General features: G+C 41.2%; 1 protein-coding gene across 1 annotated transcript in view; it reads left to right on the forward strand.

Annotated features, from left to right (window-relative positions):
• LOC122542462 (solute carrier family 12 member 1) overlaps positions 1–8978 on the forward strand; it is a 135825-nt gene extending 126847 nt beyond the window's left edge. Inside the window, exons 23-26 of the mRNA XM_043680182.2 lie at positions 537–623; positions 4786–4921; positions 5012–5079; positions 7029–8978. Coding sequence (XP_043536117.2) covers positions 537–623; positions 4786–4921; positions 5012–5079; positions 7029–7164 — 427 coding nt within the window. The 3' untranslated portion in view covers positions 7165–8978. The remainder of the gene's footprint in view (positions 1–536; positions 624–4785; positions 4922–5011; positions 5080–7028) is intronic.
• Positions 8979–14478: the final 5500 nt, after the last annotated feature.

A 14478-nucleotide genomic window follows, 5' to 3' on the forward strand; every position in this document is an offset into this window, starting at 1 on the left:
CAATTAAGCATGGCCAGTCCACTAACCTGCATATCCTTAGACTATGGGAGTAAACCGGAGCACCTGGAGGAAACCCACACAGACACTGGGAGAATGTGCAAACTTCACATAGACAGTCTTCTGAGGGTGGAATTGAACCTGGGTCCCTGGTGCTGGTAGAAAGCAGTGCTAATCACTGAGCTACAATGCACAGAATGACTTGGCAGTTCAGGATATTAAAAGCAGCAGTTTGAGTGATAGGACCATAAGAAACATTAATAGAATACTTCAATTTCTGTAAAGATATAAATATGAAAAATGATATATAATGGAATGCTTTGCAACTTTTGAGACCCACGCCATAGGAAGGATGTTGAACAGTAGTGAGAGTAAGTTCACCAGTGAGCACGCACTTAAGATTACTTCTTAAATGGAGGATCAGCATCAACAGCGTTGTTAGATTAAACTGCCCAATTCTACCACTGTTTATCCGGTATATAAATTAAAACAATTTTGAAAGTGGTTAACATTGCACTGTTCTTCTTGCTTCTGTACAGAATGGCTGCACTTCTCGGCAAGTTCAGGATTCAGTGTGCTGACATCAAGGTCATTGGAGATATTCACATGAAACCAAGCAAAGAAAGGTAGGCAGAGGCTGAATTGGTTTCTTTAGTAACCTGTAACTGTAAAATTGAGATTCCAGAGCTTTGTAGACAACCTGAAGCAGCATGGATTGTTAATATTGATGTTTGTCAATCATTGATGGGGTTGGTAAGGGGATCCTTGTCACATCCCACAGACGTGAACTGAAAGTCATGGAGATGTACAGCACAGAAACAGACTCTTCAGTCTAACTCATCCTAACCTAATCTAGCCCTATTTTACAGTACGTAACTCATATCTCTCGGAACCCTTCCTATTCATATACCACGGAAACTGACTCTTTGGTCCAACTCATCCATGCCGACCAGATCTCCTAAATTAATCTTGTCCCATTTGCCAGCGTTTGGCCCATGTCCCTCTAAACCCTTCGTAAACACATCCATCCAAATGCCTTTTAAATGTTGTTATTGTGCCAGACTCCTCCACTTCCTCTGGCAGCCAATTCCATACACGCACCACGGTCTGTGTGAAAACATTGCCCCTTAGGTCCCTCTTAAGTCTTTCCGCTCTCACCTTAAATCTATGCCCTCTAGTTCTGGACTCCACCACTCCAGGGAAAAGACCTTATCTATTTACCCTATCCATACCTCATGATTTTATAAACCTCCATAAGGTCACCCCTCAGCCTTTAACACTTCAGGAAAAACAGCCCCTGTTCCAATATCTCAAACCCGCCAAACCTGGCAACATCCTTGTAAATCTTTTCTGAACCTTTTCATGTTTCACAACATCCTTCTGATAGGAGGGAGACCAGAATTGTACACAGTATTCCAGTAGTGGCCTAGCCAATGTCCTGTACAGCTGCAACATGACCTCTCAACCCCTATACTCAATGCTCTGACCAATAAAGAAAAGCATACTGAATGTCGTCTTCACTATCCTATCTACCTGTGACTACTTTCAAGGATCTATGAACCTGCAGTGCAAGATCTTTGTTCACCAACATTCTCCAGAACCTTACCATTAAGTCCTGTCCTGATTTGTATTTCCAAAATGCAGCTCACACCTCTAGTGATGGAGAGGGATAAGTGTGCACTACAGGGCAAGAGTTATAGCTGGGGTCAGGGAAATTATGATGCAGTGAGGCATGACTTAGGATGTGTGGCTTGGAAAAGTAAGCTTCAAGGCATGGGCATAATTGATATGTGGAGCTTGTTCAAGGAGCAACTATTGAGTGTCCTTGATAAGTATGTATCCGTCAGGCAGAGAGGAAAGGGTCGTGTGAGGGAGCCATGGTTTAATAAGGAATTGAAATCCCTTGTTAAATGGAAGAGGGTGGCCTATGTAAAGATGAGGCGTGAAGGTTCAATTGGGGCGATTGAGAGTTATAAGGTAGCCAGGAAGGATCTGAAGAGAGAGCTAAGAGCAGCAAGGAGGGGACATGAAAGGTCCTTAGTTGATAGGATTAGGGAAAACCCTAAGGCATTCTATAGGTATGTTAGGAATAAAAGAATGACTAGGGTAGGAATAGGTCCAGTCAAGGATAGTAGTGGGAAGTTGTGTGTGGAGGCTGAAGAGATTGGGGAGACACTGAATGAATACTTTTCGTCAGTATTCACTCAGGAACAGGACATTGTTGTCGATGTGATTACTGAGTCACAATTAAGTAGAATGGATGGCTTTGAGGTATGTAGAGAAGAGGTGTTGGAAATTCTGGAAAGGGTGAAAATAGATAAGTCCCCTGGGCCTGATGGCATTTATCCTAGGATTCTCTGGGAAGCAAGGGAGGAGATTGCAGAGCCATTGGCCTTGATTTTTATGTCCTCATTATCTACAGGAGTTGTGCCAGAAGATTGGAGGCTAGCAAATGTGGTTCCCTTGTTCAAGAAGGGGAGTAGGGATAACCCTAGTAACTATAGGCCGGTGAGTCTCACTTCTGTTGTGGGCAAAGTCTTAGAGAGAATTGTAAGGGATAGGATTTATGAACATCTGGATAGGAATAATGTGATCAAGGATAGTCAGCATGGTTTTGTGAAGGGCAGGTCGTGCCTCACAAACCTTATTGAATTCTTTGAGAAGGTGACTAAGGAGTTGGACGAGGGGAAAGCGGTAGATGTGGTGTATATGGATTTTAGTAAGGCGTTTGACAAGGTTCCCCATGGTAGACTACTGCAAAAAATACGGAGGTATGGCATTGAGGGTGAGTTGGAGGCTTGGATTAGGAGTTAGCTGGCTGGAAGAAGACAGAGGGTAGTAGTTAATGGCAAAGGTTCATCTTGGAGTGCTGTCACTAGTGGTGTTCCGCAAGGATCTGTTTTGGGACCATTGCTGTTTGTCATTTTTATAAATGACCTGGAGGAGGGGTTAGAAGGTTGGGTGAGCAAGTTTGCGGATGATACGAAAGTCGGAGGAGTTGTTGACAGTGAGGAAGGATGTGTCAGGTTACAGCGGGATATAGATAAACTGCAGAGCTGGGCAGAAAGGTGGCAAATGGAGTTCAATGTAGGTAAGTGTCAGGTGATTCACTTTGTTAAGAGTAACAAAAAGATGGGGTACTGGGCTAATGGTCGTATACTTGGTAGTGTGGATGTATACAGATCTCTGAAAGTTGCCACCCAGGTAAATAGTGCGGTGAAGAAGGCATATGGCGTACTGGCTTTTATTGGTAGAGGAATTGAGTTCGGAGTCCTGAGGTCATGTTGCAGTTGTATAAGACTCTGGTGCGGCCGCATCTGGAGTATTGTGTGCAGTTTTGGTCGCCATACTATAGGAAGGATGTGGAGGCACTGGAACTGGTGCAGAGGAGGTTTACCAGGATGTTGCCTGGTATGGTAGGAAGATCGTATGAGGAAAGGCTGAGGCACTTGGGGTTGTTATCATTGGAGAAAAGAAGGTTTAGGGGTGACTTGATCGAGGTGTACAAGATGATTAGGGGTTTAGATAGGGTTGACAGTGAGAATCTTTTTCCACGTATGGAGTCAGCTATTACAAGGGGGCATTGCTTTAAATTAAGGGGGGGTAGGTATAGGACAGATGTTAGGGGTAGGTTCTTTACTCAGCGAGTCGTGAGTTCATGGAATGCCCTTCCAGTAGCAGTGGTGGACTCTCCCTCATTATGGGCATTTAAGCGGGCATTGGATAGGCATATGGAGGATAGTGGGCTAGTGTAAGTTAGGTGGGCTTGGATCGGCGCAACATCGAGGGCCGAAAGGCCTGTACTGCGCTGTATTCTTCTATGTTCTATGTAACTCCTGGGAACTAGTAATTTCTTTCAAGAAAGATTCTGATGGCTTCTAGGACGCTGTCTTTGCTATAAATGATGTTGCAGAAAGAGACTTAATCTCATTAAAACAAACAAGATTCTGAGGAATTGAACAATTTGGATGCTGAGGATATTTCTCCTCATGAGGGAAATTAAAGCTGGGGTACAGTTTTAAAAATGGGTTCCCCACTTAAAATAGAGCTGAGGAGGAATTTCTTCTCAAAGTCAGTCTTTAGAATTCTGTCCGAGTGCTGTCAAGACAGTAGTTGAAACATTCAAGACCGAGTTAGATATGATTTTTGATCCAAAGGGAGTCTATAGTTATGAGGAAGCAGGTGGGGAAAATGGAGCTAAAGCCACAATTACATCAGACATTGGTAGAGCTGGCTGGGGAGGCCAAATCATCTTATTCTGCTTCTCCTACTTACGTAAATTTGGAGAAGGAAAATGAGGGATGTGTTCTGAGGAAAACCTATTCCCAATCTTCCTGTGGCTTGTGTGTTCTTTACATCCATGTCAGTATGCATGTCACCCTGTTAAAGGTATAAAGCAAAAGGTAAGTCAGTCATTGCCAGCTGGAAGAGGATGCTGCACATTGTTTAGGAATATTAAGTATCAGGAGTAAAGGAAACTCCCCGTCCAGCTTGTAAAATTTAACTTATTTTGAACTACTTGTTCTGGGGTTATATGTTTAAAGATAAGAATAAACACCTTGTTCAAGCTCAAGGTTTGAGGGAGTCACTTATGCAGGAAAAGAAACTTCAGATTAGTAACTAGTGAAATGATATCCTCAATGCTGAAAGCAAGCATTTGGCAAATTGGATAACTATTGGATGTGATCATATTGTTATTTATATCATTGCAACATTCACTGAACACTCTATGTTATTATGGAATAATTTCTGGCTTCTATGACTGCTAATTGTAATGATTGATTACAGCTGGAAAATGTTTGAAGAACTGATTGAACCCTACCAACTACATGAGGGTTCCAAGGATCCTGCAACTGCAGAAATACTGCTGAAAGAGCATCCATGGAAAATTACTGATGCGGAGTTAGAGAGATTCAAAGACAAGGTGGGCAGAAAATGGAAGTGATGTCACTAAAGTATTTAGGAATTATGGTCATAAACGAACATTTAGTGACAGTGACTTTATGTTTTAAAGACATACCGACAGGTCAGACTCAATGAACTTCTGCAGGAGAACTCCCGATCTGCCAATATCATTGTTGTGTAAGTACATTCTATTGATATCACAGACATTAGGTACTGAATACAATGAGAACAATGCCATTTTCACAGACTACCCTTATATGCGTTGCTGTCTTCTAATATTTAGAAATCTATTCACCTTTGATTGGATCTTACTCAAATTACCTGACCCACAGCCCTCTGAGGTGGAGAATTCCACAGATTCTTAGTGAAGAACTTCCTCCTCATTTCAGTCTTAAATAGTCTACCCCTTTTATTCTGAGTAAATGCACAGGCAAGGGAAACGTTTTGCTGGATGTATGTTCTTGAGACGTGTACAAATTCTAAGGTTAAATAAGATCTTCTAAATTCTAGAGAATACAGGCCAGTCTCCTAAATTCTTTCAGTATTAGGCAATCCAGCGTTTCTTGGAATTGGTTTGGTGAACCTCAGTTGCACTCCTTCCTTGGCATGTTTAGACTCATAGATGCCTACGGTGAGGGAGCAGGCCATTCAGCCCACCAAGTACACACTGATCCTCTGAAGAGTACCCCATCCAGACCCATGAGTCATAAATTCATACAGGATGGAAACAAACCCTTTTGGTTCATCTCATCCATAGCAAACTGAACAAGTCCCATTTGCCTGCATTTGGTCCATAACCCCCTCAACCTTTTCTATTCATGTATCTGTCCAAATGCCTTATAAACACTGTAATTGTACCTGCTTCTACCACTTCCTTTAGCAGCTCATTCCATACACTGCCAGTGTGGAAAATGTTGCCTCTCTGGTCCCTTTTAAATCTTTCCCCCTCTTGCCTTAAACCTGCGGCCTCTAGTTTTGGACTCCCCTACTCTGAGAAAAAAATTTGCTATTCACTCTAATGATGCACATCATGATTTTACAAACCTCTATAAGGTAACTTCTCAGCCTCTGACACTCCATGGAAAGAAGTTCCAATCTATCTAGCCTTTCCCTATAACTCGAATGCTCCAGTCCCAGCAACAATCCTTCTGAACTTTTTCTGCCCTCTTTCCAGTTTAACAACATGCTCCTTACAGCAGAGAGACCCGAATTGTACACAGTATTCTAAGAGTGACCTCACCAATGTCTTGTATATCTGCAACATGACATCTCAATTCCCATATTCAACACACTGACCAATGAGGACAAGCGTGTCAAATGCCGCCTTGAACACCCTGTCCACCTGTGATGCAGCTTTGAAGGAACTGTGAACTTGTACCCCCCAAGGCAGTACCATTACTTCTGTAAATCCTGTCCTGGCTGCCCTGGTTTGTTTTAACAAAATACAACACTCTCATGTATCCAGATTAAATTCCATTTGCTGCCAATTGGCTCACCTGATCAAGATCTCTATGTACTCTTAGATAACCTCCTTCATGTCCAATATACCATAAATTTTGGTGTCATCTGCAAAGTTGCTAATCATATCTCCAATATTCTCATCCAAATTGTTGATGTAAATATCAAACAACATTGCACCCAGAACCGATCCTTGTGGCACACTGCAGGGTCACAGGCCTCCTCTCTTATACCATCAAGCCAATTTTGTATCCAGTTGGCTCTCTCTCCCTGGATCCCAGGTGAGCTAACCTTACTAACCAGTCTACCATATGGGACTTTGTTGTAGGCCTTACTAAAGTCAATGTAGATAACATTTACTATTCTACCTTAATCTATCTTCTATCGTAACATTTTCAAAAAAAATCAATTCGCTACACCAGGTGCAGTCTCATCAAACCTCTATACAATTACAGCAAGGCATCTTAATTCCAGATTTTTATTAAATTCAAATTTGACCATCTGCTGTAGCAGGATTTGAATTAGAGTCCCCAGAGCCTTACCTGGGACTCCAGATTAAGAGTCCAGCAACAACACTGCTAGGCCATCACCTCCCATATTCAGTAACGCGCAGTGGCCAGAAATGGATTAAAATTTTCAAAACTTTTTTTTTTTTCCTTTCACTATAGGAGTTTGCCCATTGCAAGGAAAGAAGCTGTATCAAGTTACTTGTATATGGCTTGGTTGGAGACTCTTTCAAGAAACCTGCCACCTGTTATAATGATCAGAGGAAATCAGAAGAATGTTCTGACCTTCTACTCCTAACAGAAAATTGCTGCAACAAATGCCACAGTTGATGCATGCTTATTTATCACTTAGTATTTTGAGAGTTGGTTAATAAGGATGATACACTGAAGTAGCAAACAAAATTTATTCCTAGTTTTCTGATTTCCTGCTCCATTTCACAAATAATCTCACTAGTTAATCTTGTAAAATTTTCCTATTTAGTCACCAGGTAGTGTAACAGCCTGATTGGTTGAGCCCTATATTTTAGGACACTATTCTCTGATCACTAATTTTACAAAGTTGGAATAAAATCCTCCTTATCTGGCTATGATGTAAAATAGTTAATATACTCATAGTATTTTGGAGATCCATAATTTTCAGCATTAAGATCTTCAAGGAATTTTCAATCTATTGCCATTATTTGATATCCCCCATTAATTCTGCTTAAATAAGGATTTTATTAGGCATATTGACAATAATGTATACTGTATTCTTCAGCTGAATGAACATTTACACAAAAGACCGCAGGTTGAGAAAAGTCTGTTCCTGCAGTCTGACAAGCTCATTTGGGCATATGATCACAAATGAACAATTCAAGGAAAATGTGCAAAACCAGATGAGATTACAGCTTTGTGAATAACACCATGAAATGAAGCAAGAAAGATGTGCAAAGAAAGCAGAACAAAATGAAGAGGATGGAATGAAATTTCATAGAGAGGAAAGGCACTCGCGTTATCATGAGAAATCAGTTGTAGTTTGGTGGGGTTTCTTGCAAAATTCATGTTGCTTACGTTCAGAATGTGGTTGCACTTACTTGTAAAGGAAACAATATGATGTGCAAAGGTGTCCTTGTATCTGATGAGAATTGAAATAAAGGGTAGTAAAATTAACTTTATCCTCTGCCTTTTTCCAGAGAGTGGGGTTGTTGGAAGATGAACCATCACTCTCTTTACCATTTTCACTGTAATATTTTCCAAAACAAAATTCACTTCTGTTCATTAAATAATTATGGATTCAAACACTGATGCATTGCAGAAATTCAGCAAAGATCTTTAGCATCTTCCAAACCAATGACTGCCACTGTCTGAGACTACCACGGTCTTCTCCTCCCTCTCTCCCCCCGACCTCTGCCACACCCCCAAAAAAAAACCACACAACACCCTGATTTGGAAATATATCACTGTTCCTCCCTGAGCCAAAATGCTGGAATTCTTTCGTAACAACACTGTAGGTTTACTTAGAGCATATGCACTGCAGTTGTTCAAGAAGGCAACTCTCCTCCATTTTCTGAATGGGAATTAGGGAAAGGGCAATAATGAATACTGGCCCATTCAGCCACACTACATTCCACAAGATTTTTAAAACTTACCATTTTGACCTCCAATATATTTGACCAATCAAAAGGCTTATGGTCACAAAATATGTTGCAATATCAGTTTCATGATTTGTCAAAACCATGGACAAGCTGTGGAAAAATGATTGTGGGGATATATTTTAAAAATTCTATCCAGGTGATATCTGCAAGCTTAACCTAGTTATCTATGTGTTTGCTGTGATATTGTTCATTTGAGTTTGAAAGCTGTGGATTGACTTTAAGTACCACTTCAGAAGTTGAATATAAATATAGGCTATTATTTCCAGTGCTGAATTATAGGAAGTGTTGTCCTCAAATTTCAACTGTTTATAATACATTCTGAATCATAAGATTCAAGTTGCACAACAGTGCAGTCAGTTTTGCTATAGTGTGGTAGTTCTGTTCTCATGCAAAACCATATAACAGCACCATTTAAACAAATGGGGCCAGAATCGCATTATATAATCAATATGTACTATAAAACTTCTTGCTATAGAAACTGTCTCTCCAATTCAGCAATCGTGTTATAGTGAATTTGTGTTAACGAAATGTGTGTTATAGCAGAATGACCTGTACTTCGAAACCAAAGTCAAGGCTGACAGTTGTGTGCAGCGGTAATGAAATTCATTTTCTGTTGAATCCCGTCAAATTGCTTCCCTGGAATATGCATTGTAACATTCAAGAGCACATTAAGTTTCAATAGTCTCTAGATGGCTACATTTAATTCTGCTTGACAGTTATTGTAAAGTTTTCATTTGGTCACTTGGGACGTTTTAGAGTCACTGAAGAACAGTTGAAAGCTCACAGACAGTTGGGGAATGTAAGCAAGTATGAGAGACAAAACGATGTGGACTCTGTCAGATAGTGCTGCTTTTAGCTGTAGTATTGGGACATCACCTGAACACCACATCTTTATGTAGCAAGGGCTCAAGGAAATCTCAGCAGTTGAACAGTTCTGTTCAAGGCTCCGGCAAGTCCTGGAAATTCAGGTCTGAAGAGGGAAATAGGGATAAGCCAAGAAACTATAAACCAGTGAGCCTCACATCAGTGGTTGGGAAGATATTGGAAAGAGTTGTTAGATATAGGATATATGTGCACTTAGAAAAGAATAGCCTAATTGGGGACAGTCAACTTGGATTTGTGTAGTGCAGGTCGTGTCTTAATAACTTGATTGAACTTTTCGAGATGGTGATAAAGGTGATTGAGAGTAGAACAGTGGATGCTGTCTACATGAATTTTAGTAAGGCTTTCAACAGGTCCCTCATGGTAGGCCATCCAGAAGATTAAGATGCATGGGATCCACAGTGAATGACTGTGTGGATTCAGAATTGGCTTGCCTATAGAAGGCAGAGGGTAGAGGTGGAAAGGTGTTTTTCAGGCTGGAGGTCCATGATTTGTGGTGTTCCACAGGGATCCGTATTGGGATGGATGTTTGTGTTATAAATAAATGACTTTAAAAATGTAGATGGGTGGGTTAGTAGATTTGCAGGCTATACAAAGATTGGTGGAGTTGTGGATAGTATAGAAGCTTGTCTAGGCTACAATGGTATATAGGTCAGCTGCAGATATGGCTAGAAAAATGGCAGATGGAGTTTAATCTGGGTAAGTGTGAGGTGCTGCACTGTGGGAGAACAAATGTTAAAGGCAAGTACCCAGTTAATGGCAGGACCCTGGACAGCATTGATGTACAGAGGGATCTTGGGGTTCAAGTCCATGGCTCCCTGAAAATGACCACTTCAAGTATATAAGGAGGTTTAAAAAAAGTGTATGGCATGCTTGGTTTTGTTTTTATCATCTATTTTTATTAAGAAAAAATATATTTTTAAATATTACAACAAATACAAAACAATGCAATTCAAAACAGTACAAAATAGTACAAAACTAAACCCACATAATAAAAAAAATTCCCCAACCCACCCTCCTTTACGAACGTATAAACATATATAGAGAAGTATAAAATTAAAAAAAAATCTAAACGAGCTATTAAACTAACTAAACAAATACCTAACAACAAACAAATAAATAGTAATAACTCAGCCTAGCCAAACAAAACACTCATACATTCACAGTTCCTCCTCCCTGGATATTGGACTCATGAAACACAATTGTTATGGATTTATAAAAGCCCTTGTTAGTGTGGCAGATAAATCTGTGTCCAGGTATTTCAAAAAGAGTTGCCATGTCTTGTAAAAATTCTCAGTTTTGTGGTGTACCATATTTGTGAGAGAATCCAGGGGAATATGCTCCATAACAATCTTCCGCCAACCCGACTGGCCTGGGGGGTTTTCTGATATCCAACCCAGCAAGATATTCTTCCTTACACAGAATGTAAGAATATTGAAAAGTTTTGCCTTATGCGAGTCTGCAGGAAATACAATGGGTAGGCCCAAAAGGAGCGAAATAGGGTCCTTCTCCACCCATACACCCAAAATCCTCTCCATTGCACCCACCACAGCGCTCCAATATGTTTGAAGCCTGTCACAAGACCAAAGATAATGGGTAAGAGTACCCGTACAGACCTTGCACTTGGGGCATGCTGAAGACACCCCTGGTTTAAATTTTGACAAACGGTCTGGGGCTAAGTGGACCCTGTGGAGAATCTTCAACTGTAAAGCATGGGTCCTATTGCAAATTGATATCTTCCTTGCATTCTCCCAAATATCCTCCCATGCCTCTGAAAAAACGTCAACACCCAGCTCTCTTTCCCACATCTTGCAGAGTCGATCAGACTCATCTGAGGTGGCACCCCCCAATTGGTGATATAGAGTACTGACAGAGTGTACTCTTAGCCCTTAGTACCCCTCTTGCTATGTCAGATTTGTAGGGATCAGTCAAAAGTGTGGTCTTTTTTTGAATAAAATCCCTAACTTGAAAAAAATGAAAGAGGTCTCTATTAGGTAACTTGTACTTCCGTACTAACTGATCGATGGAGATCATTACATCTCCCTCAAATAAATCACCCATGCAAGATATACCCCTTGCTGCCTAACGTTTAAATCCTGAATCTATCATACCTGGTTGAAAACTCAGCATACCCACTAAAGGCGTAAACAAAGATGTTTTGCCAATATTACCTTCCCTCTGCCAAATTGCCCTCCATGCTTTAACAGTATTGATGACTATTGGGTTATGGCAATATTCCCCAACTGTCCTCACCTTGTCCAAAGACAGCAAACTGGTAAGGGGGCACCTTGCCTGGGAGACTTCGATATCTAGCCATATTGAAAGAGGGTCCCCACAAACCCAATCATTACGTAGGTCAAAAGCGAGCTTAATTGGTTAATTTTCAATGTCCGGAAGGTCTACTCCCCCCAATCTGTGAGGCAACTGCAGTTTGGCTAATTTAATGAGGGGCCGTTTACGGTGCCAGATAAAGGAGCTGAACCAACTGTTCAGTCTCCTGAGTGTTTGTTTATTGAAAATCAGGGGGAGCATCCGTGTAGGGTATAGCAAACGAGGGAGAATATTCATCTTAATAAGTGCTATCCGACCCAACCATGAGACTGGAAATGCCTCCCATCTTTGGAGATCTTGTTTAATTTTTTCAAATAATTGAGTAAAATTGGCTTTGAACAGCCAATCCAGAACTGGAGTAATGAATATTCCCAAATACACAAAAACCCCTGTGACCACCTAAATGGGAATCTATAGTCACTCTCTCGAGCCAACTCTTTCGTAAGACCACCCGTAGGCATAGCCTATGATTTAGCAAAATTAATCTTATACCCTGAAAAAGTGCCAACCGCATGAATGCATTGTATCAGGCAAGGCACTGAGACTGCTGGATTTGTCAAGAAAATTAGAACATTATCTGCATACAGCAAGATCTTATGTAATTTTGACCCCACTTCTGCAGCTGATATATTGAGATCCCCATGAATGGCCTCCGCCAACGGTTCAATAACCAACGTAAAAAATAATGGTGAAAGGGGACAGCCCTGCCGGCTGCCCCTAGAAATATTAAAATTGCTTGATCGTACCCCGTTGGTAATGACCGCAGCGAGAGGTACACTGTAGAGAACCTTTACCCATCTTATGATAACTTCGCCCAGACCAAACCGGTTTCGAGTATAGAAAAGGTACGGCCACTCAACTCAGTCAAATGCCTTCTCTGCATCTAAAGAAATCACCAATCCCTGTATTGACTGCTGTTGGCATGCTTGAATTATGTTAAGCAGCCTCCTAACATTATTGGAGGATCTGCGACCCTTTATGAAGCCCATCTGATCCTCTTTAATAATAGAGGGTAACACAGTCTCCAGCCTTAACGCAAGAGCCTTAGAGAGGATCTTAAAGTCCACATTTAAGAGTGAGATGGGCCTGTATGAAGCACATTCTTCCGGATCCTTCCCTTTTTTTAAGGATAAGTGAAATATTGGCCTCTCTCAGAGATGGTGGGAGACAAACATGACTATGAATCATTTAACATATTCAGCATCGGGCCTGACAGTATACTTATAAATTCCTTATAGAATTCACTGGGAAGTCCATCAGGACCGGGCGCCTTTCCACTCTGAAGCTGCCTCACAGCTTCCTGCACTTCTTGCTCTGATAATGGGGCATTGAGAAAGGACTGTTGTTCAGGAGTCACACCCGGGAGCTTCAGATCTCTAAAAAAGGATTCCATTTTGGCCTGCCCCTCCTCGCGATTCTCAGACTGATATAATTTAGAGTAGAATCTCTGGAATGCCACATTAATCTTTTTAGAATCACATGTTAGGCTCCCAGATCCTTCCCTAATCGCTGTAATGGTTTGTGGGGCACTTCTCTTTCTGGCAAGTAGTGGGGCACTTCTCTTTCTGGACTGGTAGCAGGGATGAGGTATTTAATTCAAGTGTTCAGACTTTGAAAGGAAACAATTTTTAATGGCATGTTGGTAACCAGAAGTCAGAGATTTAATGATCCACCGGGCTGAAGTGACTGAGTTATAATTGGATCTATGTTTCGGTTACAACAAGTAAGATCCTATGGCTCCAGAGTGGTGCTAAAGGAAGTTGTTGTTGGTAGTCCTCATGAAGAAGTGGCAAGTGAGTCTCCTCTGAAATCCCAGAGTTCCAGGTGAAATGACCTGAAAGTCAGTTCTTTCTATCGTGTTCTGACTTGTGTACAAATCAACTTATTAAACCTACTCAAGAACAGAGACATTTGTAACCGAGGGACTGCTTATACATCACATCTACAGTGTTACCTTCACTGAGCATGTCCATTACCTCTCAAAAAGGTCCGGCAAGTTTGTTTACATTGATTTCCCCTTCTGGAAATCCATGCTCACCTTTCCTAACCAATCCACCTTTCTCCATTTGACTATTAATTCCAAACCAATTGTCTCTTGAAGCTTCCCCAGCGCTGAAGTTAAACTCTCTGGTCTGTAATTGCTGAGCTTTTCCTTGGAACCTTTCTTGAACAGTGTTCTGGCACCTCCCTAGTCCAAGGAACATTGAAACAATATAGCCAGTGCCCCAGCAATTTCCACACTCAGTTCCTTCAAAGTTATTGGATGCATCTCATCTGGTCCTGTTGGCTAACTTTAACAACACTTCTGTGCTAGCAATTTTGGACCCTTCTAATGACTGAGTTCTTTCCTCTGTCATCAGGGCAAGAGCCTCCTTGTTTGTAAAGACAGAGGCAAAGTATTCCCCTAACACCGCAGCCATAGGCCCTGCCTCAAGGTGTAAATCCCCTTTTTGCTGATTGCATCCACTTCTCCTCTAACTACTCCCTGACTGTTTATATGTCCATGAAAGGCTTTAGGATTCCTCTTTATGTGAGCTGGTAGTCTTTTTTTCTTAATCCCTCTTTATTGCTCTTTCACTTTCTCACCAAACCTTCAGTATCCCTGTTGATCCTCAATTGCACTTTTTATCTTACACAATTCATAAGCACACTTTCTGTTTCTAATGTGAATGCTGGATTTGTTTGTCCTACCTTTTCCATTTGATGGTATACATCTCCACTGTAACTGAACCATCTGCTGTTTGAGGCTGGCCCATTGTTCAGCT

This window comes from Chiloscyllium plagiosum, unplaced genomic scaffold (genome assembly GCF_037043375.1).
Source record: "Chiloscyllium plagiosum isolate Xiang-an unplaced genomic scaffold, Cpla_swu_hap1 HiC_scaffold_42, whole genome shotgun sequence".
Taxonomy (NCBI): domain Eukaryota; kingdom Metazoa; phylum Chordata; class Chondrichthyes; order Orectolobiformes; family Hemiscylliidae; genus Chiloscyllium; species Chiloscyllium plagiosum.